Source organism: Leptonychotes weddellii, chromosome 11 (assembly GCF_054177405.1).
Source record: "Leptonychotes weddellii isolate Sample4059 chromosome 11, ASM5417740v2, whole genome shotgun sequence".
NCBI lineage: Eukaryota > Metazoa > Chordata > Mammalia > Carnivora > Phocidae > Leptonychotes > Leptonychotes weddellii.
In genome coordinates this window covers 63920417-63948293 of record NC_138379.1, presented here as the reverse complement: position 1 = coordinate 63948293, position 27877 = coordinate 63920417, and the positions used below count along the sequence as shown (strand labels likewise).

The 27877-nt window shown below is 49.1% G+C and overlaps 1 protein-coding gene across 1 annotated transcript; it reads right to left on the bottom strand.

Moving 5' to 3' along the window:
* On the bottom strand, positions 1–27346 carry ENDOD1 (endonuclease domain containing 1). Its single transcript, XM_006744908.3, has 2 exons — positions 26977–27346; positions 1–4240 (listed from the first exon to the last, which is right to left on the bottom strand). Exons 1-2 carry the CDS (start codon positions 27274–27276, stop codon positions 3038–3040), a joined length of 1503 nt encoding a protein of 500 aa, XP_006744971.2. The 5' UTR covers positions 27277–27346; the 3' UTR covers positions 1–3037.
* Positions 27347–27877: the final 531 nt, after the last annotated feature.

Here is a 27877-nt window from a genome sequence, read left to right as displayed (position 1 = left end):
TGAGTTGTCAACGATTACTTTATTGAGCATTGCAAGGTGCACAGCATTGTACATAGCCTGAAAATGTCAAGTTGACTTCCGTCACACCCTCTGTAAAGGCTTCCCTCATTTCCATGGTTTTGCGGGCTTTCTTCCCATGCTCCAGGGAGCGCGCTGCTAGGATTGTTCTTGCAGCGCTCACCATGCTGTGTTTCAGCTTTCAACTGCACCGTGTGTTCGCCCCACTAGATTTCTGAACTCCTCCAGGACGGGATCCACATATTGCTGATCTCTGCAACCTCGATGTTCAAATACATGTTTGACAGATGAATGACTGAATGAATGACGAGTGCTTCATTCTAGGTCTTTCTCCCAACTCCCTAGTCTGCGTTTAGGTGGAAGTGCTGATGGTGAGTGAGAAGCCAACATTCAAAAGGCACAATGGAAAAGAGGAGTGTCCAAAGGCATGGCTCATCCACAGACTAGAAATTAGCTCCATAATAATGAACAGTTGACCTCCCCAGGGCCTGAGAACATAACAGAGCCACAGAAAAATCTTCAAGCTACAGACAGTGTTCATCAGTCCAAATTGTCACCTCAAAGTGAAAGTAGCTTATGCGGGGGGGGGGGGAGCAGTCCAGCCACCTGCTGGAGCCAGTTCCAGTAAATCAGGCTCAACTAACCCTATTGGTCCAGAGCGGATGGGCTCAGCCACCTCGCCTTAAGGATCTATCTTGCTTTATTACCCCTTCCCAGATTTCACAAAAGGCCACACAAGAATAAATAAATAAAACACTAAACAACTCGAAGTGAAAAAGAAGGCATTTCCAAGTGGCTCTCAAGAAGCAGTTTGGATGCCCTGTTCCTTGCATGGTGCCAAGGGGTTCAAGCTGCCGTGGATGCCCTCTCTGGGCCTATCAGCACGAAAATACATACTGTGAGGGAACAAAGATTCTGTGGGGGGCAGGAAGCATGACGCTGTGCACGGATGGCTAATGGTTTCATCACTTGGGCTCAATCCATCCAATTGAGGAGTCAGGGCCTAGACTCTGTTTGATGGACGATGGAGAAAACCCAAGGAGGCAGCTGAGTAGTAACGCACACACCACATTATCTGACATCCCAGGTGTGATGGGACATGTGCAAAAGACCTTGGCTCCTGATCTGCCATGAGCCAGCAAAGAAACTAAAAGCAAGACTGGTGCCTCCCTGTGCCTCAGTTTCTTCATCAGTTGGGGGTCTGGCCAGACCATCTCTCTGGTTGCTTTGAAGATTCTCTTCCTTTCATCCAACAGGACTCTTGACCCCTCAGTACCAAGGCGAACCCTCACCCTTCCGTGAACCTCCACGCTGCTGAGATGAAGGGAAGGCCCACTACAGGGTCTCACTCACAAACAGAAGCGTTGCTAAAAGACAGCTTAGGATTCTTGGATAAATCTAGTGCATATCCCCTACCATGGACCAGTCTGGTGTTCATAATCCCCAATATTGTCTCACCAATTGACCTTCTACTTTGGGTGCAATTCAATTATTTTTCTGCAACATGGAACTCACTACACTCACATTTCTTGTCTACCAACCCACTGGAAGTATTATTTCTCTCCATTATTCTCTCCTTGTTGCCTTTCTGGATCCCAGGTGTTTACAACTAACTTTCAGATGAATGGTACTCTACCCCCCCAAGGACAGTATTTTACACGTGGCCCATTTCTACCTCACGGCAACTCTTGAGGACACTCAGAAAAATCCAGATGATTCCATCTCAGCTGTGGAAGGTGGAACAAAGTTTGGAAGATACTGCTTTCTCTTTCAGGGCAAGATTGAAAATAAACTGATCAGAAAAATGGGGGTTAGCTCTCAAATCAAACTTGCATTAATGGGAGAGTTATGCTTTCTAACCTCAAACACACTATAAAAGTAATTTCCTAAGACATGGTGATTCTTAATCAAGTTTATGCCTATATAAACATATATGGATATGGATTTTTTTTCTGAGATGGCTAGAATAGTTTTTTTTCTTTTGTGGCTCTTCTGTATACATTCATACCAAAACAATCATTTAAGGACAGAGGTCAAAGATTTTACTGTAATGGGTACTTGTCTGAAGAATAACAAAGACTGATCTAGAATGTTGGAGGGTACAAATTTTCATATTAGCTAAATGTCAGTCTTTGAGTTCATTCTTGCCAGCCAGGGATTTAATATACATCAAGTTAATCCAAGCTTAGCTAAGGATGTTCTCAGACCTATAACACCTACTCAGAGCAGGGCTCTGACCCTTGCAATCTCTTCTTTATACCTGAGAGGACTGTGCTACACTGTTCAAAGGGCAAACAATTTGCCCTTGCATTCAAACTTTGTTATGCCACATTTAAAACAAAATGCTTATTATTACCTAAAAGAAAAATGCAGCAAAATTCATCTTGGGAGGAAAAAGGACAAAAAACAAAAAACCCAAGCAACCTTACAGGTCCTTGGAAGCCATGGAAAGCTCAGGGATATTAGCAAATTCTTTATCCCTAAGAAAGTTATTTCAACAGGGAAGCATGTCTGCACTTCACCAAGGTCAGATGAGTTGGAGAGAAAGAGAAACAAATGAAAACGAATCGACCAACAGCATTTATATAGGTCTTGCCTTACATCTCATAACAGAAACAAGATTCCTTTCCCATTCTCTCTGAAACTCTTTGGATTAAGGTTGTCTTCTTCCTAATTCTTCCCTTCTCTGTAATTCCTAGTTATCACAAATGAACACCAGCATATCTCAGGCAGTCCATCTAGTAGCAAAGTGAAGAAAGATTCTAATGGTTTGGAAGTTTGCCCATATCCCACAGATGACCTACACATAATCCCACTCTCAACATCCCTCTTTGCTCAAGTCTAAATTATACCATCTTCTTTTGCAAAAACATGCAAATACCCCTACCAAAGGCCAAGATATATGGTAATTGACAGTGAACAGAAACCCATTGTAAAGACAAAATATTCCAGCTTTCTCTATTTAAAAAAAAAAAAATCAAATTCACTGTAACTGGACCCTCCTAGTTTTTTTTGAGTTCTATAACTCCCCCGAATTGTCAAAAGTAACCCTGTAGCCAATCCTCTTGCAGATACTAAAAATAACCTGAAACAGGCTACCCATAGTGCCAAAAGCAGCATCAAAGAGCAGAGAGATGGTGCCACCAAGGCCCACTGCAATGTCCTTGCACACAATCGGAACCGCGCTTATGGTGTGCATGGGGAAAGTGGCCACGTCCACGAGGACTCGGACCGGAATGCCCAGAACGCGGCAAATGGCCTTCAGCAGACAACAAAGGATCCGGAGAATGGCCCTGATGATTTTGACCATGACTTTGAGTACCTTCCAGGGAATGCTCGCCAACTCTTCCCCAATGGCCAAGAAGTATGAGATGGTGGCTGAACCCAAGCGGTAAAGGCAACTTTCTAGGCCGTTAAACACCTGCTTGGTAACAAACCACAGGACATATATAACGTTCTTCAGGATGCCTACGGCAGCGTAATAAAGTAACTGGAAAAGCCTGATGACGGGGGTGGCGAGGAAGCTCCTCAACTTGCCCAAAAAGCTCCTCCTCTCCTCAGATGGCTCTGGAGGTAGCAGAGCTGACCCCTGGTCCTTGGTGCTGGAGAGGGGACGAGTGCCCTCTTTCGCCTGTACCGTTCGCTCTTCATCCTGGACTTGGTTAACCACTTCCAGGATTTTTTTCATTCTCTCCGTGTCCTGTTCGGTTTCGCCACAGTTGTCCCGGAAGAGCTGGGGGTTGAACGGAAGCAGCTTCTCGAGCTCTCTCACCATCACGTCCTCTATGACGTCACCGTCCTGGGCGTGCTGGACAAAGCCCATGGCCCAGCCGCCCCCGGGCGCGGCGCAGCAGGCTGCCAGCCAGACAAACGCAGGGATGGTCACTCTGTCCTTCAGTCTGTGGTCTGAGGGCACAGCGCCTGTGATGATATACAGGTCTGCCCCGCTGCCACACTGCGGGGTCAGGGCCCGCTCCATCAGGCTGTTGAGATTCAGGTACCACCGCTCCCGGAAGGACGGGGCCATCGGAGCTGCGTTTGTGAGAGCGAACGTGGCCACTTCGAAATCCTTGCTAAGGGAGAATGGGTACAGCTGTCCTCTTTGGTAATCAGAGTCCAGGTAATCTGTACTCAGGGCTTGCTTGCTTCCCAGGCCACTCACAGAAGTGATGGCATCAGCTTCATCAATCACCTCCTCGAGGGGGCTGGTGGGGTCGTCGATCTGAAAGAAGAGAGCAAGTACTGAGATGCATCCTGTTCACTGGAGAGAGGGTGCACTGCAATCACTTGCACTCGAAGCCAAGGCTCTAGAGAAGTCCCTAGGGCATGAACCCTCCCAGCGCCCGGGTGTGGAAGGGCTTGGCTCTCCGGTGCACACACACATCATTCTAATATCCCAGGACCCTGGTGTTTGGAAGCAGGTGCCAAATAGGCTGTTTCCTATTCTACTCCCTGTGTACTCCGCCCCTCCTCTGTGCTAACAAACCCCCCTCAAACACACACACACACACAAACTGGGTATTCCATTATGAAGTCACTCTACCATATCATTTATGAGACATGAAATCCCAGGGTCTTATAATAGCCTGCTCACTGACCTCCATTGACAGACATGCCCATTATGATTCCTGCTTCCTGTCTTAAAACCAGTTTTTTAACCTATGACAAAACTTTCTTCTGCTCCCAGGCTGACGAGTATTTTAATGTCATGCATTAAAGAACCATCTGAATAGCTAAATAAAATCAGAATAACAGCTCCCTGTCACCACCACCCTTACTTAACTCTACAGAACAGCCCTGTGGGTCTTGGTAGCCTTCACTTTCTGAAGGAATGTCACTGTGTATGTAACTAAAATACCAAACTCACCTATGGGAAACTGGACCAAAAATAGTAAGAGTATTTGATTTAGAAAGTCTAATATATTCTTTGAAACATGGTCACGTAAAGGGCAGATGTATTTTTCCATGCTCTCTGCAGACACAGTTTAATGATCTGGTTATTGCCATCATAGTAAATTACTGACAATGCCACACCCTGAAGACAAAAATATGCCTGTGACGTAAGACGTAATTTCAGATTACGTTTCTGGGTTACACCTGCCCTTCTGCGGGCACCACTAATCTTACTCTTTGGTTTCCCAGCGGAACCTCTGGACGGAGGGACAGGTACAAAGCCCTCTCTGTGTACTCTCCCTCCCTGCTGACCTGGTCCCCCTGGGCAGCCCATGTCATTTGATACAGTTCCTGTGTTTAATGGAAAATTTTTTTGCTAATCACAACATGCTAAGTAGGTTTTAGAAAAATGAACTCTCTCCCTCCACCAGCATCCTGCCCCATAAATAATCTTATAACAAATTCCTTTTCTAATTCAGTACCAAGAAAAAAAATGGTTTCTCTCAATGAGTTGGTCTCTATATCGGACAGTAAAAGCTATTTAAACCCATGGGGTTTCTTTTTGTTTTGGAATTAAATGAAAGCAGACTTTCAGTTTTCCTGCCAACATGCATGTAAGAAAAAGAGACTGATAGAAAATTGCAAAGGACGGCGCCTGGGTGGCTCAGTGGGTTAAGCGTCCGCCTTCGGCTCAGGTCATGATCCTGGAGTCCCCAGATGGAGCCCCACATCGGGCTCCTTGCTCGGCGGGGAGTCTGCTTCTCCCTCTGCCCCTCACCCCACCCGTGCTCTCTTTCTCTCTCAAATAAATAAAATCTTAAAAAAAAAAAGAAGAAAATTGCAAAGGAGGACTATAGGGGAAATACTCATCCATTCAACAATATTTATTGAGCATATATTACGTGTGACCAGTACCGTAGAAGGAAGCATTCGCACTGGTAACAACCACCACCCCCATCAACATTTCTTGAGCACCATATGCCGGGCACTCTTCTGAGAACTTCACATGTATTAAATCAGTAAGTGGCTATGCTAAGTCTTCACTCATTCAAGCTTACCCAAAAACTAGGTATTATGGTATTATCACCTTTTTTGATAAATGAAGACACTGAGGCACATCAAGATTAAGCAGCCTCTTCTAGGTCACAGTGAGGGGTGGCATCACCACACAAACATGGCAAGTCCAGCCCCATGGCTGGTGTCCTTAATCATTGCTTTATGTGCCTCAAAATAGGCCTTCACAAGAAGAAATGAACCATCTATTTGGGAAAACAAGACACAGATACAAAGTTAAATAGGAAGCCAAGAGAAAGATAACAGTGCCATGCAGGTTACCCTAAATGCTGAATAAGTGATATAAAGAAAAAGAGCACACGAATTTCAAAGGAAGGAAGGGCACCATGAATGCAGTCATGGATGATGTCTCACTTCTTGGAGAAGACAGAAGCTGAGGTGGGATTAGAAGGATGTGCAAGACTTCGATAAATGTAGAGACACAGAAAGGTCAGTAAGGCTTAACAAGACTTCTACACCAAGGCATGGGGGCAGAGACCAGCAGCCTGTGAAAAGAGGATTCTTTCTCTCTCTCTTTTTAAGACTTATTTATTTATTTGAGAGGGGACAGGGCAGGGAGAAAGAGAGAATCTCCAGCAGACTCCCTGCTGAGCACGGAGCCTGAAATGGGGCTCGATCTCACGACCCTGAGATCACAACCTGAGCTGAAGTCAAGAGTCGGATACTCAACCGACTGAGCCATCCAGGCGCCCCCGAAAACAGGATTCGAAGTAAGGAAAAGTGAAAAGCTGAATTGGAAAGGACAGCAGGAAGCAGAGTATAAATGATCTGATATACAGATAACTCATCATGGGATAATTATCACTACCAGTGAGTGCTCACTATGCACCAGGCACCACGGAAAATGCTCTACATAAAGCATCTTTTTAAATCCTAATAGGATCCCCATCACCTCAGATATGGCAAAAATTGTAAAGCAGGTTTGCAAAGGACTACAATTCAGAAAGCACTGCCCTGCTGCATTTACTCTTCACATAACCCTCTGGGCGAGGGATTATCTTCATTTGACGCACAGGAAAGTGAAAACTCACATAAGCAACGGATACAAGGTCACCCAATATGTAATATGGCAGGGCCAAGGTTTATAGCCAGCTTCTCAGACTCCAAAGTCCCAGCCCCGCGCCTCTGGGTGAGGAAGGGAGCACGAGAGCCCCAGGGTGGCCATGCTGGAGGACAGGTGGAGGACTAGAGACACCTGGGCGACACGGAGCCGCAGGAGAATCAGGCACCTGGGGTCACATCAGAAGTCAGGGGAGGAGAAAGCTTTGGCTAGAGAAGATCAACAGCGTGGCACCCGCCGCAGAGAAGAAAGGGAAGGATAGAGACAATGACCAAAGTCTTCGATGATTTGAGAATCCTTAGTGACACTTCAAAAGGCGATTTCCACTGAGGGTTCGGGAAGGAAGGCTGATGGTGAAAGTGACTGGATATGGGCAAGAGGGGACTGCAGACACAGACGGCTTGTTGAAGTCTTTAGGTAAAGGCAGGAGATGAGCAGGCCCTTCGCCGAGAAGCAGGGCTCCCAGAGATCAGCAAAGATGGTCTTCCAGCCCCCACACACGGCCCAGGGCCAGGGGCATCGGGAGGGTGGAGCTGCTGAGTCTCTGTGCGTGCAAGGAGTATTTTGGGGCTCGAAGGCATCTCAGGGGCATAGTGCCACTGAGCCCCGGCCCAGTCCCTGAGCGTTTCTGGGCTGCGAAGTCCATGCAAACCTTAGGGACCTGAGGCAGCCGGCACAGATTTGCCACAGCGGAGTTTGTCACTGAGTGGGGAGGAGGAGCTATTTGTCAACAGTGACAATGGTCTGCAGAACTCGAACACGAAGCTTCAGCACTCAGCAGCAGTACTCTGCCCCCTTCTTTCCTCCTTCCTCTCGATCTCTTCTCAACTCCTCTGGGAGTTCACAAGCACCTTCTCTGTAGCAGTTCAGAGGCCTGGCAGGTACAGGGGGGACCCCTAAACCTCCTTCCCAGTATCAAGACTGCACAAGGATTTTGACGAGACAGATGACCCCACAGGGCCAGAAGACCAGAGGGTCCCAGCCAAGACCTCCAAGACCAGTTGGGGGACTGCGCCATGGGGCAAGAAAGTGGCAGCAGAGGGAGAGTATGTGTGTGCCCTGAGAGTGTGCACAGGCACAGAATGTTCCAGAACACACAGCTGCACAGAGGCTTTGCAGAGGGGTGGGATGCCAGGTGAGGAGGAGGGGAAGGTGGGAGACGCTCATAACTAGTCACCAGGATTAGTTTTAAAGAGCACACACAATGGATCCAGCAGAAAGAGATATCGGGGTGGGGAGATGGAGGTGTCTGCATGTGGAGATTGGGCTCCTGTGCATTTGCTTCTTATATTTTTACAGACTGCAAGTTCCACAGACACCGGGATCGCCTCATACTTTCGCCTGCCTAAAACACGATGAAGATGCTGCATATGGTAGGTTCTAGGTAGGTGGTGGCTGATTAGTATGCTGGTGATCACGAGCACTGACGGCACAGCGGGGTGGGACAGCAAAGGGAATGCTACTGGGAGCACGTGGAGAGGAGTCAGCCGGGACGAGAGAACCTCTGCTGAGAACACAGGGGAAGAGGAAAGGGTCCGTGGGGAGTTGGGATTGGTGAGTTCTCTGCCATCATTGGGGACATGGAGGCAGAGCCTAGGGAAGGTCTGCAAGCCTCTGGAGGTCACTGTGCCGGGGAATTCAGGAGAGAGGCAAGGAAAGATGCTGGAAAGAAAGGGAGGCTCCGTAGAGGCCAGCCAGGATCAATGGGACAGGCCAGCTCTGCTTAGGCCAGGATTGTCGTTTTTGTACTTATTTTACCCACAGCCACGACCCATACTCCAAGAACAGGTTCAGAAACAGGATGAAAAGGGCAGGGGGGCCTTGGCATCAGAGGCCAGGTGGGCAGGGGCCAACGGTGGTAGGTGACAGCTACGGGCACTGCTCATGAAGAGACTGAGTGTGTGCGGGTGAGGAGCAGGACAGGCTCAGGGGACGTGGACCAGGGGTCATCTAGGAGGATCATCAAAACAGTTATAAAACTTTGCAATGATTCGGGAAGGGTGGAGTTTCCTCCCCCGGGAGAATCTGAAGCTGGGGCTAGATAGGCACTTGCGGGGCTGCTTCAGATACGATCCTATCATCAGGAGAGACCTAGTGGGCTCCTACCTAACTGGGGACAAAGAGGCTATTTCGTTTGGGGAGTTGTTTTATTTTCAACGAGAGCTAAGTCATCGAATGGGCTGACCCGTTGGTGTTCCAATTCTGTTTCTGCCCTGAATTATGACAGACAGACAGACACACACACACACACACACACACACATACACACAGACACTGAAAAGATGCTATCATCCCACTACCCATCATGGAACAGTCAGAGGGCCCCTCCTACAGGGAACAGTTGGAACATCAGATGATCTTATCAGACCTGGAGCTGGCTGGCGCAAACAGGCCCTCTCCACAGTCGCACACGGGAGAATAAACTAGACCTGAGGCCTTGGGTGAATCCTGAGAGAATGCACTCACCACGGAAAATACCCAGCTTGAGGAAAGTGCTGCCTTTCAGAAAAGGAGCGGGAGGCGGGTGGGACCACGAGAGCAGATGAAGGGTATTTGAGGAGGAATAACCCATAAGGCCTTGCAGCTCTCGGGGAAAGGAAGAAACAGAGTTCCGACCTACCCACTGAAGAGAGAAAAAAAAAAAAAACCTCCCTGTTTGGCATCCAAAATATTCTTTATCCTCTTGGGAATAGAAACAGCTTTAGAAGACTTAGCAGGATTTTTTTTTTTAATTTTAATTCTTTTTCTTTTCTTTTCTTTCTTTTTTTTTGAAGGAGAAATGCAGGGCTTTCCACTTCCTGACCAGCCCTTCAGCACTCAGGCGGGCTTCCCGGTCCTCTTGGCCTTCCTCCCCGTGAATCACCCTTCCTCTGGGCCCCCAGGACCACTCACACACCTTCCTGTGGCAGGGCGCAGCAGGCATTTCTACCTCAGGCCGCTGTGCACCCTGTAGGTGCCCAGCATGGGTCCCCCGACCCCAGAGGTGTGAAGGCAACCCGGTGAAGGGTTCTCTCCTAAGTCAGAGGATGACAGAGCAGAAGAAAGAATACAAGGCTGTTCCAATTCCATCTCAGACTTTCCTTTGTCTTGGAAATTAAAAAAAAAAAAAAAAGTCAATAAAAGGGAGGGATTAAAAAATGCACCAACCCTGAACAGCAATACCTGCTGGGAGGGGAGGCCTGAGGGGAGGCCAGCCGGTGGCCTCGGGGACAAACTCCCCACAGGACTCCTCTGGTTGCTCCTTCTCGTACAAAGCGCCAAGTTTCAAACTCCTTCTGGGAGCCTATAGAAGTGTGCCGACTCCTTTAAGACCTTTCCAGAAGTGCAGTACCTTCTCAGGTTACATCATCCCTGCTCTTCTTGGTTTCCTTCCCCGTTACTCACTGAAGCCTGTTTTCCACTCTCTACTCTGCTTTCTTTTCCAGAGCAATTATTCTTAGCATGTGACTGTGTGGTACAGAATTCCGAAAAGTCTGTTAAGCTGAGACATTTCCATTTCTAATTTTTTCCACCTTCTGGGTTCAGACCAGATTAGCGGTGCTCAGGTCCGGCTGCAGGTCAGAATCACCTGGGTGCTTTAAATAAAATATGTCCAAGCCTCACCCCGGACCAATGAGATAGGAATTCTGGGGTCGGGAGAGGGCTAGGAATCAGGATGTTTTTAAAGTTCTCCTGATGACTCTAAATTGAAAACCCACTAGGCTAGATCTTTATCAGATTCTCTTTTATCCTATCAGTCTCTGGTGGAATTAACTCCTGCCCAGATGGCCACTACCAGAAATTAGTGATGTCCCCTTAAATTAGTTTTCAAAATTCAGTTTATATTAGAAGCACCCTGGTCCTTGTTAAAAATGCAGATTCTTGTGTATCACCCCAGAGCTATATTCCGTAGGTGTGGAGTGGGGCTCAGAAGTGCATTTTTACCACCATCCCAGGTGAGGCTGATGCGGGGTGGGGGGCTCCATGAACCCCACACCTAAAAACAAATGTTTAAATCACCTTTGGGTAGTGCCCCCGCCGGGCTTAAGTGATTCACATGATACTTGTGATTTGTGAGAGCATTATCCACAAACTGCAAGAGCTCCGATGATAACACCAAGGGAGAGAACAAAGGATTATAGGGCCATTTAAGTCTGCCTCCTATCGGACCAGTTAGTATTCTGATCATAAACATGTATAAATGTGGATTTCCTGCCTTATTCATATATGGAATGAGAAGTCCATTTTTGCTATGTATACTCTTTTGAGCGTATCTCACTAGTCTAACATCTTTGATAGAATCCTGTATTTCCTGGGTAAATGACAAACAGGCATATTTGTAAGTCCCCCCCCCAACACACAAAACTCCTCCAATCTCTTCATTCAAATCTTCCCTTACATTCAACCAAAATAGGCCAATCTGTCCCCAACCATGTGAGTTACATGGATGTCATGTGAATGCTTCCCTGGTTCCCTCTGCACCTGTGACCTCAGGGGTGGGGGTGGCGGCGCCTCCACCATTCCTCCCCGCTCCTTGCCTTCCACCTGGGTGCTCGGGCCCAGCCCCAGCCTCACAGCCTCCCATGCTGGGTGGTCCCCTTTGGCCTCCCAGATCCATTCTCCACTCTTCTCCACCCTGCTCTGTGCCCCAGGAGGCTGACTTCTAGGGACCATATCATCTGAGCTCTCGTGCCCTCTGGCTCAGCCAGGGGGAAGGTGGGGGAGACAGCGACCGGAGTATTTATTCTTTTGCTCTCCCTCCAGCCGGCTGCTGCGTTTCCAGCTCTGGCTGAGTTTTTCTGCCATCATGGCTCCCACCAGGCTCCCACCTGATCCCACAGTTTGGGATGGTGACAGCTTCCTGTAAAAATGGCTGGGCCCTAGCAGCTTTACCATATCTCGTTGACTCTCTTAATTCTCTGTAAATAATTTCTTCATTCAATTCTGTTGGTTAAGCTACTTTGAGAGTTCCATCCAGTTTCCTGCCAGGACCCTGGTTGATAGAACCTTCAGTGAGTGCTTTCCCGAGATCAGAACTCACCCAGTCCTGGGAGATTAATTGCACCTTGGGGCCTTCGTGGCCTGAGTTACACACAGAGATGGTACAGAACCAGTTCTGCTGACTAGTGGAGGTCCCTTGAGAAGTCGAATATGGCTGCGCAGGCTGGACTCTCCCAGACCACCCCCAGCCATACCAGCCCTGGTCGGTCAGTATGCTATAGTTAACTTCCATTTTTAAATTAACTATTTCAGATACTATCTCTGGAAGAGCAGCACTTCTTACCACACGATCCCCTCCTACCCACCTCCTTGCCAGTCACATCTGGCCAGCAAGCAGTCAGATGGCTCTCTCCCGGGTTTTCAATCCAAGAAACTCAGAGACTGCCAACAATCAGTGTGAAGGCTGCCATGTGCAGTTTAGGGCTGGGAGCCAGGCTGACCCATGGGAAAGCAGGAAAACCCTTAAAAGATCAGGAGGGTAGGATAAAGACCCTGAAGACAGTGAGACCATTTGGCTTCTAGAAGTTTCCCAGCTCTGGTTCCTTGGAGGCCTGTGTGTACCTCGGTTCCTATGTCTGTGAATCTACCAGTGATCTGTTACAACAGCCCTGCCCTTCACCTGAATAAGCTTGGGTAAGCGTGTGATTCATGCGCCAACTAGCCTGAAGCAAGTCCCCTGTGGGAGTTGGGGCAGGAACCTTATAGGCATGGAACCTTCCAGACACCTGGATTAAATTTCAGGAGCAAATGAAGAGATAAGGCTGTCTTGGTTCCAGAAGTCTGGGAACAGACCGGAGGGGCACCCCATGGAGCAGAGAGAAGGAATTTCTACTGAGTTCCCCAACAAAGAATGTATCAATGGGCAAAGTAACATGGAGGACAGTGTACAAGCCACCGAACTCTGTGAAGAAGCTGAGGCCAGTCATAAGAAAAGTAGCAATGGAGGGGCACCTGGGTGGCTCAGTTGGTTAAGCGACTGCCTTCGGCTCAGGTCACGGTCCCAGGGTCCTGGGATCGAGTCCCGCATCGGGCTCCCTGCTCGGCGGGAAGCCTGCTTCTCCCTCTCCCACTCCCCCTGCTTGTGTTCCCTCTCTCGCTGTGTCTTTCTCTGTCAAATAAATAAATAAAATCTTTAAAAAAAGAAAAAAAGAAAAGTAGCAATGGAGCAGGAGTATGGGTTTTTGTTTGTAACCAGCTCAACAGTTTTATTACAGAAATCCAGGATTACACAGGACTTTAGAGTTGGCATTAGGACCCTTCTTTTTGCCAAAGGAGAGCACAACACTGACGAAGCACCTGGTTTTGCATCTGCTTGGCCTCACCTGTCTTCTCCCATTTGGCCACCTGGAGAGTCTGACCTCGCACTTCCTCAGCACAGGCCAGGAAACGATTTGAGCAATAATACTGAGGCAAACATAGGAGCCTGGGGACCCTTAGCCTGGTTGTCTCCAAGGCAGGCATGGTCGGGAAGCCAAGGGCACTTGTTCGTCCCACATGCTTAATATACACGTATTGAGTGCTCATGTTACAATGCAGGGGACCTTCTGCATACAGTGTGACACCGTCTTCCTTACTCCCCTGTGGAATAGGGACAATTTCTTAGCCCCATGTCACAGAGAGGGAACTGAGCTCCACGAAATTCAGTAACATCTCCAAGGTCACACAGTTGGTAAATGACAGAGTTAGGACTCAACCCAATTTTGTCCCTCTACAAGACTCACCTTCTCAACCACTCTGTGTGCTCGCTCAGTCCTTGCCCCTTCGGGCCTAACAGTCTAGTAGGAGAGAATTCAGTCACGGTCACGATCTGCCTTCCTGCCTTAGGTAACAAGACACCTGCGGGAAGGGACTGGGTCTTGTTCCAGGGCCAGGTCTGAGACTCCTATTTCTTGGCTTGGCGCTGAGAACTCAATAAACGGTTTTGATGTGGATGAGAATGGCAACACCGATCACAGTGTCCATCAACAACTGGATGTCAACTCCTCCACCCCTCCTTCTTTGCAATGCTGAAACTCTAGACCCACTGACCAGGAATAATAAGTAAATGAGCAGATAATGAACAGGATGGACTTGTTTCAATCACTGCAAACCCCTATAATCCCACACCTACCTCTTAAACCCCAATTCACCGACAGAGAACAAATTTATGATACACCCTGGCCTCTGGTTGATTGTGATCACATTTATTACGTACGTAAATGGGAGGAAATACTCAGGGGCTGGCCTGTGGCAAGAACGGAGGCACAGAATGGGACCCAGTACTGACAGCAGCAAAAACAAAAAAACAAAACAAAAAAAACAGTACTGCGCCTGGTCCGTGAGCAATATAACCACTGTCAACCCAATTACGGAGTCGCCCTCATTGGAAAACTGGGAAAGGCTCAAAGCCTGTCTCCACACAAACTGAGAGCTATAAGAAATAGCCTTCCTCTGAAGCCAACTGACAAATTTACCCTTCATTTTGAAGATCATTAGAGAAGGGGACCTGACAGCCCCTAAACCCTTTCCCACAGCATAGTAACTCTCGCTATTGGGAAATGGCTTATTTGCTTCCAACCTAAACCCTCCTCGAACTATTAAATCTTACCCTGTGTCTTCAGCACAAAAAAGACAGCATGTACTTTCAATGTTGTGTAATAAATATGATTTGAGGCTAGTAAATTCTGCCCTCAGGCAAAATCATTTCCATTTGCTCAAACTTTTCTCCTGGGTTTTATGAATGTCGTTTTTTGGTTTTTTTTTTTTTTAAGATTTTACTTATTTATTTGACAGAGAGAGACAGAGGGAGAGAGCACAAGCAGAGGGAGCGGCAAGCAGAGGGAGAGGGAGAAGCAGACTCCCCGCTGAGCAGGAGCTCAATGCGGGGCTCGATCCCAAGACCCTGGGACCATGACCCAAGCCGAAGGCAGACGCTTAACGGACTGAGCCACCCAGGCACCCTGAATGTCGCTAATCTTCAAGTTCTTCTAAATGTGAGACTATATGGCAGCAGGGCTTAGGAACAGAACCAGATTAGAAATGAGGGGACTGGTCAGCTCTGCCACTGACTGGCTTCCTCACATTGGGCAGGCCAGTGAGTCCCCCATAAGAGGACAAGGATCACCACTGCCCAGGAACACAGGAAGGGGCAAGAAGGTAAGATTATTTCAGGCCACCCATGAGTTATCTAGACACTGACTTGAATAAATATGATGAAGTAGACTTTGCATGTGAGGGCCCCAAGCATTCTGTCTTTTCTTTTCTTTTTTTTTTTTTTAAAGATTTTATTTATTGATTTGAGAGAGAGAGAGCAAGAGCAGAGCAAGGGGCACAGGGAGAAGCATACTCCCCGCTGTGCAGAGAGCCACACATGGGGCTCCAGGATCATGACCTGAGCCGAAGGCAGATGCTTAACCGACTGAGCCACCCAGGTGCCCAGGCCTTCCATTTCTAAATTAAATAAATTATTTCTATTCATGTGCAAATTCACTCATCAAGAGCCCCTTCGCTTTCCCACTCCATGGGTATGGTTAGCTGTGGCTTGGGGATCCAAAAGAGTGTTGAACCTTGTTGACTAGAATCAAGGGTCTGAGAGCCTATATGTGTCTCTATGTGAATAGAAATTTCTGGAATGTTGGGGCGCCTGGGTGGCTCAGTCGTTAAGCGTCTGCCTTCGGCTCAGGCCATGATCCCAGGGTCCTGGGATCAAGTCCCACATCGGGCTCCCTGCTAGGCAGGAAGCCCGCCTCTCCCACTCCCCCTGCTTGTGTTCCTGCTCTCACTGTCTCTCTCTGTCAAATAAATAAATAAAATCTTAAAAAAAAAGAAATTTCTGGAATGTTAGCACATACACATACACAAACTGTAAAGGTTAGCTGTCTGTGAGAAATGAGATCCTTTTCTTTATAGACTTCTAAAATGCTCAAAAAATACTTTTACCATAAGCATATATTACTTTTCTAATTCTAAAAACCCTTAGTATTATAAATGATGGCCATTACTATACATTAAAAGGGTTAGTTGAAAATTGTCTGCAGGTCTAAATCTAGGACTGCTGGGCTGCAACAGGACTAGGATTGCCCACGTTTCAAATTTCACTGTTGCTGTTCAGTCCATATTTGCTAAGTGCTCCACACTGAGCAACATTTCTTCATCACTTATGAAATGCTGGCCTGAAGCAAGACCAGGGGCTGGCAAGCTACAGCCTGTGAAACTAAATCTGACCGACCACTGCTTTTCATAAATAAAGTTCCCTTGGAACACAGCCACGTTCACGTTCATTCATTTATGTATTATTCTCTGGGGCTGTTTTTGTGTGAAAACAGCCCAGTTGAATAGTTGTGTCAGAGACTTTATGGCCAACAAAGCCTAAAATACTTCCTATTTGGCCATATACAGAAAAAGTGTGCTGGTCCTTGTGTTAGAGACTGAGGCTCAGACAGTGAACAACGAGAGCCCTGCACCTTCCCTCGTGGAACTTCAAGTCTCACTGGGTGGCACTCAGTTACACAAATACATGTGTAACTGTGACACACTAGCAAAGGTGAGGTCTGGTGCTACTAGAGAGTATTCTGGGCAGTTGCCCTATTCTGGAATATCGTGGAAGACAAAATGCAAAACAAAACAGCAGGTACATAGGTCCTTTGATGGGAATTAGGAAAACAGCGGCACCACCCTCATAGAAATGAGCCGAAGTGGCTGGAGGTAAAGGACTCGCAATGTGTGTGGCCCCAGGATAAGGCTGGGTGGGGAGTGGGAGATGCACATGCAGGACTCTGGACATCACGATAAGGACTCATCTTTATAGGAAGAGAAATGGGGAGCCCTGGAGGCTTTCCAGGGAGGCTGTTGGAGGCACGACGGGATTGATGATCTGAGAGGATTTCTCTGGCTTCCAAGGGGAGTAAGTTTAGAGATGTGGGTAGGAGGAATTAACCAGGGAGGAAGCTGTTTGCAGAGGCCTAGAGGAAGATGAAGGGAGCTTGGACCTCTGCATGCAGATGGCCAGGATCACAGCGGGGAGGTCTGTCCAATGAAGAAAGTGCAAGAGCAAGTTCATCAACCATCCCGAACGGTGCCCTTGGCCATGAAGGAGGCATCTGTCATCATGGGTACCATGGTTCCAGATTACACTAGAGATACTCCAGAATGACAGGAGACTGATGGTGGTTCGTAAGCTCGCCTTTCCCTTCCCCAGGCTTCCGTGCATCCTGAGACTATGGTGGATGACCAGTCTTTCAGAAACATCAACGGTGGCCATTTCCTTATGTGGCCCTGTTCAGTCATGTGTCCTGGTCAATTCACTCAAAACACTGATGTGATATGGGTCGACTTCTTCCCTCAGTTATAAATATTAAAATGATGATAAGGGGACTTCCTGAAACCAATGCTACCATCTCCCAGACACAGCGGGAAGGCTCATTTACCAAGCTGGGTGAATGCCAGGTTACCTAGGACATAAGGGCAAAGGTAAGAATGCGCACTGGGGAGAGGATGTCAGTTTACTAACAGCCATAAAGGAAAAAGGAATTTCTGTCCTTTCAAGGACGTGGGGTGTGCTGAGTTGGAGAGAAGGTCCTCTCCTGGTCCCAAAGCAGGGTGTATGACATTACCGGGGTATGAAGTTTCAGAATGTGCTGGGTTCAGCTGCCTTTCCTACTCTGGGGAACCAGGCTGGGGGCATTGGAGGGACTCTTGAGCTCTCTAGGCTGAAGGATGGATGAGTGGGTCCTCCCTCTCTGTTCCAGAGGTGGGGCTCTGGAGGGTGTGCTTTGCTTGCACCGCCCCCCCCGCCCCGGGGCAGCTGGCACCTGGTCAGGAGCTGGGCTCTCCTCAGGCTCATGCATGGCACCCAGCCCACTTCCAGCAGCAACAGCTCCACACCCCCACAGATGCAAGAGCCCTCCCTTATGCTGGCCACACTCACTGAGACGCAAGGGACAATACTTGTTGCCAGACAGAGTTTTTAGATGATCGCCCCCCCCCCCACCAACCCTATGGAGAATGTCTGTCTGCATAATGGCCATGGGCAGTGCTCACGATGGATCGACGGATCAGAACAGAGCACAACTGCAAAAGGGAGCCAACAGCACCCTCCGCCCAGCACAGCGCTTACGGCTCCGGTAACCTGCCGTGGTTTCAGCACGAGTGTGCACCTGGAGGCCGTGAGCGTCCACGGTCATCGGCACACGGCCGTGGGGCTGGGAACATGCTCTGGTCTATGAAGTCCTGATAAAGGAATCTGTGAGCTTTGCAAAGAGGAGCTTCACTCAGGAGAGGGAAATAGGAACTCCCCCGTACGTTAACAGGTTTGCTAAGAGAGGCAACTCCATGGGCTCTCTGATGTCAGAGAGCCCCAGTCCCACGCTTCCTAGCTGTGTGAGCATGGAAGAGTAACCCACCCTCTCTGTGCCTCAGGAGCCTCCTCTGTCCAAGGAGGATAATGACAGCCCTATTTCCTATGGCTGCCCTGAGGATTACATGAGCTCACACGTGAATCAGGCCTGGAAGAGCACCCAGGGTGGTAAGTAAGCATGAGTGAGCACCATCCTTCAGCCCTACCTGAAGCTCCGCAGAACACCGAGAGGCATCTCGTACTTAGCACGTCTAACACTCCTTCTCCGGGATCCTCGTCTTATTCACGGCAACCCCATTCTTCCAGTTGTTCTGGCCAAAGTCCCTGGGGTTGTCTGCCACTCCTCCCGTTCTCTCATTCTTGGCTCTCCCTTCAAATTATACCCAGAACTAGACCGCCACCCCCAGTGGTCCAAGCCTCCACCGCCTCTTGCCAGATATTGAAAGCTCCCATCTGGCCTCTCTGCTTCTGCCTTTGAACCCACATGGTCTGTTCTCAACGCAGCGGCCAAAGTGATCCTATTAAAATGTAAGTCAGAACACATCAAACCCCACCCCCCAAAGTCGGCAGAGTGGCATCCCGTCCCACATGGAGTAAAAGCCAAATCCCTTACAAACAGCCCAGAAGCCCTACATGGTCTGCTATCTCCCACCCCACCTCTCTGACCTCATCTCCTGCCTCTCTCCTCATTAATCCTTCTTGTGCCACATTGGCCTCTTCCTCAAACATGAGGAACACTCCTGCCTCAGGGCCTTTGCACTTACTGTTCTCTCTGCCTGGAACATCCTTCCCCCAGATACCTGCATGACTGGCTTTGTCCCTTCCTTCAGGTTTGTACACAAAGTCACCTCCACAGTGATACCTTCCCTGAAAACCCTTTGAAAACTTCACCTTTTCCCTGATAGCTCATATCCTCCTGCCTTGCTTTACTTTTCTTCTTAGCACTTTCACTATTTAACATGTTATGTTTTTTATTTATTTATTTTATCGCCTGTGTCCTCTGTTAGATAGTAAGCTCCACGAGAGAAGGTATTTTTGTCTGTTTGATTCACTGCTCCATTCCCAGGGCCTAGAACAGTGCCTGATACACAGCAGATGCTCCAGTAAATATTTGTTGACTTGGGGAATTCATTGATAGAGGACCCAGGGCCTTATTAAAGCATTAGGCGTTCCTGCCAACTGAAACTCAATCAAAACTCAAAACCAATCATCCCTAAAATTAAGGTACAAGTCGACTGGAACATGTAATTTAACTTTTATCTTCAAACACTATTTCAGCCACCTGTTTACTCTGCAAAATGAAATGTACCCATATTTTTCATCTTGATTCAAAGTATAGGATGTCCTCAGCCTGACCTCTTTGGATGGAGCCACACTGTCCGGCACTGGGTCAGTAGAGGCATGACTGGAATACTAATGGTGCTTCTATTTTTGGTCCACGCCATGAGTCAGTTTCTTTTCTATTTCTCCTTCCTTTCAGTGGCTAACTAGATATATCAACAGGCAACAAATTATGGCTGCCACAGATGCCACGTTCCATGGGGCCGACAGGTTACGTGGCCACTCTGGAGACATGATATACAACTTGAAGGGGGACCATACTCTTGAATGAACGGTAATTCTAGGAGAAAGACCAGATCACAGGAAGCAAAAGCTACTGGCGAATGGGAGGATTTATTTTCTCATATTCTTACTTGTTAAAAGTTTCACTGACAGTTTAAAAGGAAGAGAAATCTGAAATCCAAAGAATAAAATCTTTATTCAGGGAAAGCTCCACTGAATCACCATGAGCTCATAACTGAGCTAAGAATAATCTGAAGCCGAGATTTTCAGAATGGCCCATTCCAAAGCAAAGCCACAAATCATCCAAAGAACTAGATGAATTCAGTAAAATAAAAATAAACTAACAACCCTAGTCAGTCAATTTGGAATCTGGAGAGAAAATACGAACACTGTCACTGGAAGACCTCACACTCGAGTAGAAAGGAGAGTAAGAGCTTGGGAATCGGGCAGCCATAACTTCCAATCCAGGCTCTGCATCTAGCAGCTGTGTGACCATGGGTAAGTGGCTTCACCAGTCTGAAGCTCAGTTTCTTAAACTATAAAACATGGATCACAATATCTAGTTATATGAATGGGTTAATTTGTGAAGACCCTTGTCCATAGTGAGGGAATCAGTAAATGACATCTCCTTCCCTGGACTGTCCAAATTTCAGTCTGAACTGAAAGAATCGTGTACAGCGATGTCACCCCTGAACTGTTTCAGAACGAAAGGGCCCTAAAATGTTCTGCCAATGTAGGGCAAGTCCCTTAACTTGCTCCTGAGAACGACCACAAATCAAACAGAAACACTGAATTCAAAGAGGAAGAAAAACCTAGAAGAGGAGAAAAATGCAAGGAAAGAGAGCCTAAGTGACTTCTGTTTTTGCTATGTGCACCCCAGTGAGGAAGAAATTGTGAGTGATTGATTTTGGAATCGTCCCTTTGAGTCAGCCGCTTCCCAGACTTACCCAGACTCAGCGCCATAGATTGCAGTGCCATTGCTCACTATTTGTTTTGTGACAACACACCTCTTGGTGACTCAGGACAAGGAGGGTGGAGGTATCTCTGGCACCAATTTTATCTTTGTTCTTTCAATCACCTAAATCCATCCATTCATCCATCTATCCATTCAGTCTCTCACCAAAGCTCTTTCTAAGCACCTGTTGTATGATATGAAATATATGCCTAGTGTTTGAGAAGATACACAGATGGTTTACATTTTAAGAGAGCTGTAGAATTGTAAGAGTCACCTGTCTAATCCAACATTCCATTTGTGTGTATTTGTGTATGTCTTACACCTATTATATTATGTGACTCTTGATCTCGGGGTCATGGGTTCAGGCCCCACATTGGGCACAGAGCTTACTTAAAAAAATTTAAAAAAAAATTTTAAAGGTAATAAAACAGGGGGGCTGACTCAGTCAGCAGAGCACGCGACTCTTGATCTCAGGGTTGTGAGTTCAAGGCCTATGGTGGGTGTACAACTTATATATATTTGTTTAATGTAATAACACCAGGGCACCTGGGTGGCTCAGTCAGTTAAGCGTCCAACTCTTGATTTCAGCTCAGGTCGTAATCTCGGGGTCATGAGATCGAGTCCCAAGTCAGGCTCTACACTGCATGAAGCCTGCTTGGGATTTTCTCTCTCCCTCTGCCCCCACCCCCCGCACTCTCTCTCTCTAAAAAAAAAAAAAAAAAGTACTAATACCTATTAGAGTAAGACCTTAGTAGACACATTAATATTTCCTAAGACCTTACCAGATTCCAGGTACCATGCTACAGGTTTATGTGTGTTACTTTGGTCATTTGTCACAACCACTACATGAAATTAAATACTGTTGTTGCCTCTAATGAACAGATGAGAAAAACAGGACTGGAAGAATTTAAGGTCACCACAGCCTATAAGCAGCAGAGCAGGAGGTCTGAATTCAAGTCTCCTAACTAGAAAGTATGTATCAGAATTGTCCTGTTTGCTGCACAGGGATTTAGGTGTATGATGTCTTCGATGTATCTGTTCTCTGACACAATGACAAAGGGACTGATGTTAGAATAAAGGCCTGTCTAACAGTTTCAGGGTGTGTGTAGGCGAGAAGCCACTGATAGAAATTAAAGATCCAGAACTTAATCAAGGTTCTAACTTGTGATCACTGTTCACAGGCATTGACTAGGATTTGAAATAGGGCCTCATGGGCGCTTTAGGACAATGCTTTTGTAGTTAACCAGAATCTACCCTTCATTCCAGAGCCACTGGCACCTAAGCAACATTTATGTGGCCAAATTTGTGCTCCCACTTGCCCTACTAACTATTGGAACGAGAAATGAAGTAGAAATTAAGATCCCCATATAAAAGATGAGAATTAAAAACCTATGGCCATTAATGCAGTGGATTCCCTATGAAGTCAAAGAATCTCCATGATATATTCAAAGAGCACTGGACTAAGAGCAAATAGTCATGAGTTCAAATCCAAGCTGTGTGACCCTGGGCACATCACTTAACCCCTCTGAGCCCATTTCCTCATCTCTACAGTGAAGACAATGACATCTACCTCAGAGTATTTTTGTAAGATTAAAGAAGTGTAAGCTGAATACGAAGCCAGATCCGTTCAGCATTCATCTTTATAAAATGGTAGAGTCTTCTATGATGGCCTCCAGCATGAACTGACAATGCACTTTGGTAACGCATCACTTAGACTTCACTCAAAAATTCTTCCATTAAATGGAAAGGAATTGAGAGACTAAAAGGTTTGAGGCTCCCTGTACTAAACCAGAACCCAGTTCTCAGGTCTCTGAAGTCTTGACTAGAAACCTTCTAAAGCATCTCCACCATGCTAATGGGGGAACATTTTCTCACCTTTTTTGCCTTTTCCCCATTCTCTATTTATTTATTTACTTATTTATTAAGATTTTATTTATTTATCTATTTGACAGAGAGAGAGAGAGCATGAGCAGGGGGGAGGGCAAGGGGAGCGGGAGAAGCAGGCTCCCCGCTGAGCAAGGAGCCTGATGTAGGACTTGATCCCAGGACCCCGGGATCATGACCTAAGCCAAAGGCAGACATTTAACCAACTGAGCCACCCAGGCACCCCCCATTCTCAATTTAAAGGTGACCACATTCCACATAAAACCTACAACAGCCCGCTGTTCTCTGCTTCCTCCAGAGTTCTCCTTCTGTCCCTCAGAAGATTCCATTTAAATTCTTCCAGTGTGGGTGGACATGGGATCCTGTGTCTGACACCAAAGAGCTATTGTCCAGAGAAGAGATCCAAATCATTTGGGGTCATTCCAAAGGCCAGAGCTGGGACTAATGGGGTGGACTTAGAAGAAAGTTCCGGCTCTGCATATGGAACATGATTGTATGAGCGGCTGCTGGCCAGCTATGGGGCAAGCCTCTGAAGCAGTATATGTCCCAGCAGGAAAGCTCAAGCAGAGCATCGCACCCGCTGCTGCCTGACCTAGCTCAACAGCAAATTATTTTATTCAACCCTTGTTGAGAGACTCTCTGTGTCCCCAGAACTAGTGACATAAGCATGATGAGTGAGGTGCAGCGTTCACCTCTCAGGGTCACACTGAGGAGACCGACACACAAGCAGGTAATTATAAAACAATGTGGGCAGGGACGCCTGGGGGGCTCAGTCGGTTGAGCATCTGCCTTCGGCTCTGGTGATGATCCCGGGGTCCTGGGATCGAGCCCCACATTGGGCTCCCTGCTCAGTGGGGAGCCTGCTTCTCCCTCTGCCTGCCACTCCCCCTGTTCATATTCTCTCTCCCTCTCTCTCTCTGACAAATAAATAAATCTAAAAAAAACAAACAATGAGGGGAGTACAAAAAAGAAAGAAATTATCAGAGTACTGAGCCATGGAGCTAAATCAGGTGCGCAGTTCTTTCTAGAAGAGATGGTACCTCGGCAGGCTTAAAGGATGGAGGAGGGGAAGAAGTGAGGGGCAAGATGGGGCAGTACAGAAAGGGGATTCGGGGCAAAAGGACTGAGCATGAGGACAGAAGCAGAAGTGACAAACAGTACAGTTTCTGAGAGGCATGCCTGGCAGCGGGATAATGCTAGAACATAAAATGTGAGGGCGTGGAGGAGTGAGAACCAAGGCTGGAGCTGGAGACAGGAGCCAGGACGTGGAGAGCCTTGTTAAACTGCATCCTGCAGGATAAACTTGGTCCGGTAGGTGTTGGGCAGCCAACACCTAGAGGTTTTAAGCTCAAGAGTGACTAAGTTTCTGTGATCTTCAATTTTGGTGTTTTTTCCCAAGGGAACCTGCAGGACAGCTGTGAAAGCTGCTGAACTGGGCTGAGGGAGCCCCCAGGGCCAGCACAGCCCTGCCTGACTCATCGTTCAAAGCAAGCACTGAGCTCCTTTGGCCTCCCGCCTCTTCCTTCCCTGTCTGCTGGGCCTCTTGGTAAAGCTGACTTCAAAAAAAGGTGATGTGGGCACAAGGCAGCTCAGCATTACAAAGTGCTCTGAAGAAGTCCACAGTTAGCCCTGAGTGGGGACCTTGGCTGGGAGGCAGGCCTTGGGATGCAGGCTGCAGGGGAGGGGGGGCGGTCAGGTTTGCTGCAGTGTGCTCCAGAGCCCGCCTGCATCTCATCTTGCAGCTTTTCCTCCCTGTCTCCTTCCACCCCTCCTTCCTGATATCCTCTGGCTCCTGACTGAGGCTGGGGTAGGAAGGAGGCGGACATGAGCCCATCGTGCGGGGAAAAGCATCAGCCACTGCCACCATTCTGACCTCCCCAGCTGGGAACTCAATGGCCTCCTGTCCTTTTCTAAACCACTGTTCATCTCCCCTCTCAAGCTGCCATTTGGAACAATGTCCCCCCTCCCTCTCCATCCTCTTTTACCTCCCCAGTGCCATTCCTCATTTCCTGCCCCCAGGGGTCCAGGGTCTCCTGTGCCTCTGTAACTTGATTCTACCCCCAAAACTTGCTCCTTTGTGACTCCTTCTGTAACTGCATCAATGGCTCTGCCTCACGAAGCCTTCCTTGATTATTCCTTCATACCTGCCCTCTCCCTTCCGTTATCCCCCTCTGTTCGCAACACTTGAGCAGACTGTCACCTACATACTTCTACTAGTTCAGGAGCTCCAACCACTCCCCACGCACTAATCCCTGAATGTGCATTTCTCACTTTTGGTGTTCCCTCCAAAACATCAGGAGGCTTGGAATGTCCTCCTCCTCTTTGTCTCTCTTCTGAACTCTCTGCTTCCGCCTCCAGGCACAACACAAATGTCACCCTGACCCCAAGGCTTTCCCCTCTCACCTCCAAGAGAGATTAAATCTAATAGGACTTTGTTTACCTTTATGAAAGTATAGGCTTTGCTTATGTCCTAATAATAGGTAGGACTTATGTGCCAGGCATCTCTCAGAGAACTTTATATAGTAACTCATTTAATCCTCAAGGCCACCCTGTTATTAGCTCCAGGATAGCCTGCCCAAGTTTACAGCTCGTCAGTAAAAACATTCTCGAACCCACATTGCTTGGCTCTAATCAGTTGTTTTGCTCCTCTCCACCCGGCAGGCTTCTTCACCTGCACACCAGGAAGCCTTGGAGTCCAAGAGCTACCCTCTCTTCTCCTGGTTCCCTATGTGCCTGGCACCCAGCAGGTGATTACTAAATGTGCTCTGAATTCAGTGGAAATTTAGCACGCATTCCTGTGTCTTCCTCACTTGTATGTTCTGTCTCCTTGAGCCGTCCAGAAGATCCTCAAGGAGAAAGGCCTAGGTCATCTGTTTCTTGACAGGCCCACAATTGTGATGTATAATGAATTGCGGGATACGCAGAGAGCTTGAGGGGTGCAGCTGGGGACAAACTAATTGTAGATTAATATATGTCTTACATGTGTACAGTTTACAAAGGCTTTTTCACACATGCCTGATCTCCTAGGTCCTGACATCAAGGAGACAGCTATGGATTGGACGCGGACAGGAAGAGAAGACTGAGGTGCAAGATGACGTGAGTCCCAGCCAAGCTCTCAGAGCTAGAAATACCTGGATGACATACAGGGATTACAACCCAGGGCTCGGAATGAAGCACCTGAAAGCCACAGTCTGTTCACCCATACGGTTTTAGCCAGCTTTGGCCATCAGGAGTGGGTGGGCTCAGTGAGTAGCTCTGCCCCCTGCCAAGGTGGTCTTGAGGGCTGGGACAGGTACGGACGGTGGGAGGAGGCGGGTGAGAGGCGGAGAACACACCCAAGGGGAGCCTGGCTGGGTCTGCAGAGAGGAGGCCAGCTACGCAGAGGTGGGGCAGGATGCGTTAAGGCAGGTTCAGCAGGGCCTGTGGGGACCTTCCGCAGTGTTTGGTCACCCTCGCCAGCCAGTACAAAACACTCACGACATGGTTTCCAAGTGGTCTGATAATACAGATATGAAGAGTCGGGTAAAACTAGTTTGCCCTTCCCACTAGCTGGAGATAGTCAGTTTCCCTACTATTTCTAACTATCCATGGCATTTCTAAAACTATGTACCTTGATTGTCCTAACTCAACAGAACTTCAGGTCGAATTTACTCCATGTCCTGTGCACAAGGGGTTTTCAGGCTCAGGTGGCCTCTGCAGAAGAGCAGCTTTTCCGTAAGTAGAAAGGGCAGTGAACCTCTAAGCCAAAACACCTGCCCCAACTTACCAGCTGGGCAGACTTCCACAAGTCTCTTCACTCCCTGGGCCTTGATCGCCCCTTCTGCAAAATGGGCACGAAAACGCCCCCCCACCTACCCGGGGGGGCCCAAACAACTATGGCAACGACCTGCGCCAAGGCCTGTGGGCTCCCAGCCTAGGCTTTCCGCTGATCTGAACTGTCCATCTCACGCTCCTCACCGGTCAGGAAATGAATGAGACACCGCAGACGTCTACCCCGAAATGTAGGGGAGAACCACCTCCCACTGGGGACCGCGGGGCTCCCGCGGCTTAAGCGGAGGCTCGCGGATCGCCAAGCCCTGGCTGCGGCTTAGCCAGGGGTGCGGCGGGGTGGCTCGGAAACCCGGGGTTCCTGACCTGGCCCAGAAGGCGCGGGGGCTGCCTTTCCCCGCCCCCGGGGGCCAGCCCCGCGCCCGGGCTCGGGCTCAGCTCGCTCACCTGCGGCTCCACCAGCCAGCGGGGCTGGGCGCCGGCGGCCGCGGGGCGCGCGGCGCGGAACGCCGAGTACACGGGGATGCGGTCCCGGCGGCTGTACAGGGTGGCGAAACGCTCGGCGCCCTCGAAGCGCTGACAGACCTTCACGTGGGCCTCGGCCGCCAGCCCCGCAGGCGGGGTTCCGGCGTAGAAGAACCGGTCGCACTCGCCGAAGCCGGCTTCCTCCTCGCCCACGAGCCGGCCTTCCAGCAGCCCGGCCAGGGCGAGGAGGCTGCCCAGCGCGAGGCAGCGCGCGGGCCGCATGGCGGCCTCTGCGGGTGCGGCGGGCCGAGCGGCGGCTCGGGCGGGGTGGGGGTATGGGGGTGGGGGGATGGGGGTGGGCGCGGGCTCTGCGGGCCGGGCGGGAGGGGAAGTCGGGACCCGGGCGCGGCGCGGCGGGATGAGCGCGCGGAGGGGTGGGCGCGCGGCGGGGTGAGCGCTCGGCGGGGCGGGGCTGGGCGGCCCGGCGGCGGGGGCGGGCCCGAGGCCCGAGGCCGCGCCTCCCTCCCTCCCACCCGCCCGCGCCGAAGATGGCCGCGTCGGCCGGGGGCCGGGGGCTCGGGGGTGCGGCGGCGTCTCCGGCTCCCCCACCCCCCGCCCGTCGCCGCGCCGCCTCGCCTCTGCAGGCCGCGGGGACGCGCCCCAAGAGTGGGAGGCCCGAGTCGGGTGGGTCTGACCGAGGGGCTGGGAAGGGACGGTCCCCTGGGCGGGGCGCCCGGAAGCCTCTGGAGCCAGCGCGCTCCGGGAGCCGTCAGGGATGCCGAGGGGCGGCGGGAGATGTGCGCGGAACTGTGGCTCTTTGCGGCGAGTGGGCAGAGACCCGCCTCTGAAATCCAGTGGAAACTGGAAGGCTCCACCAGGCGCA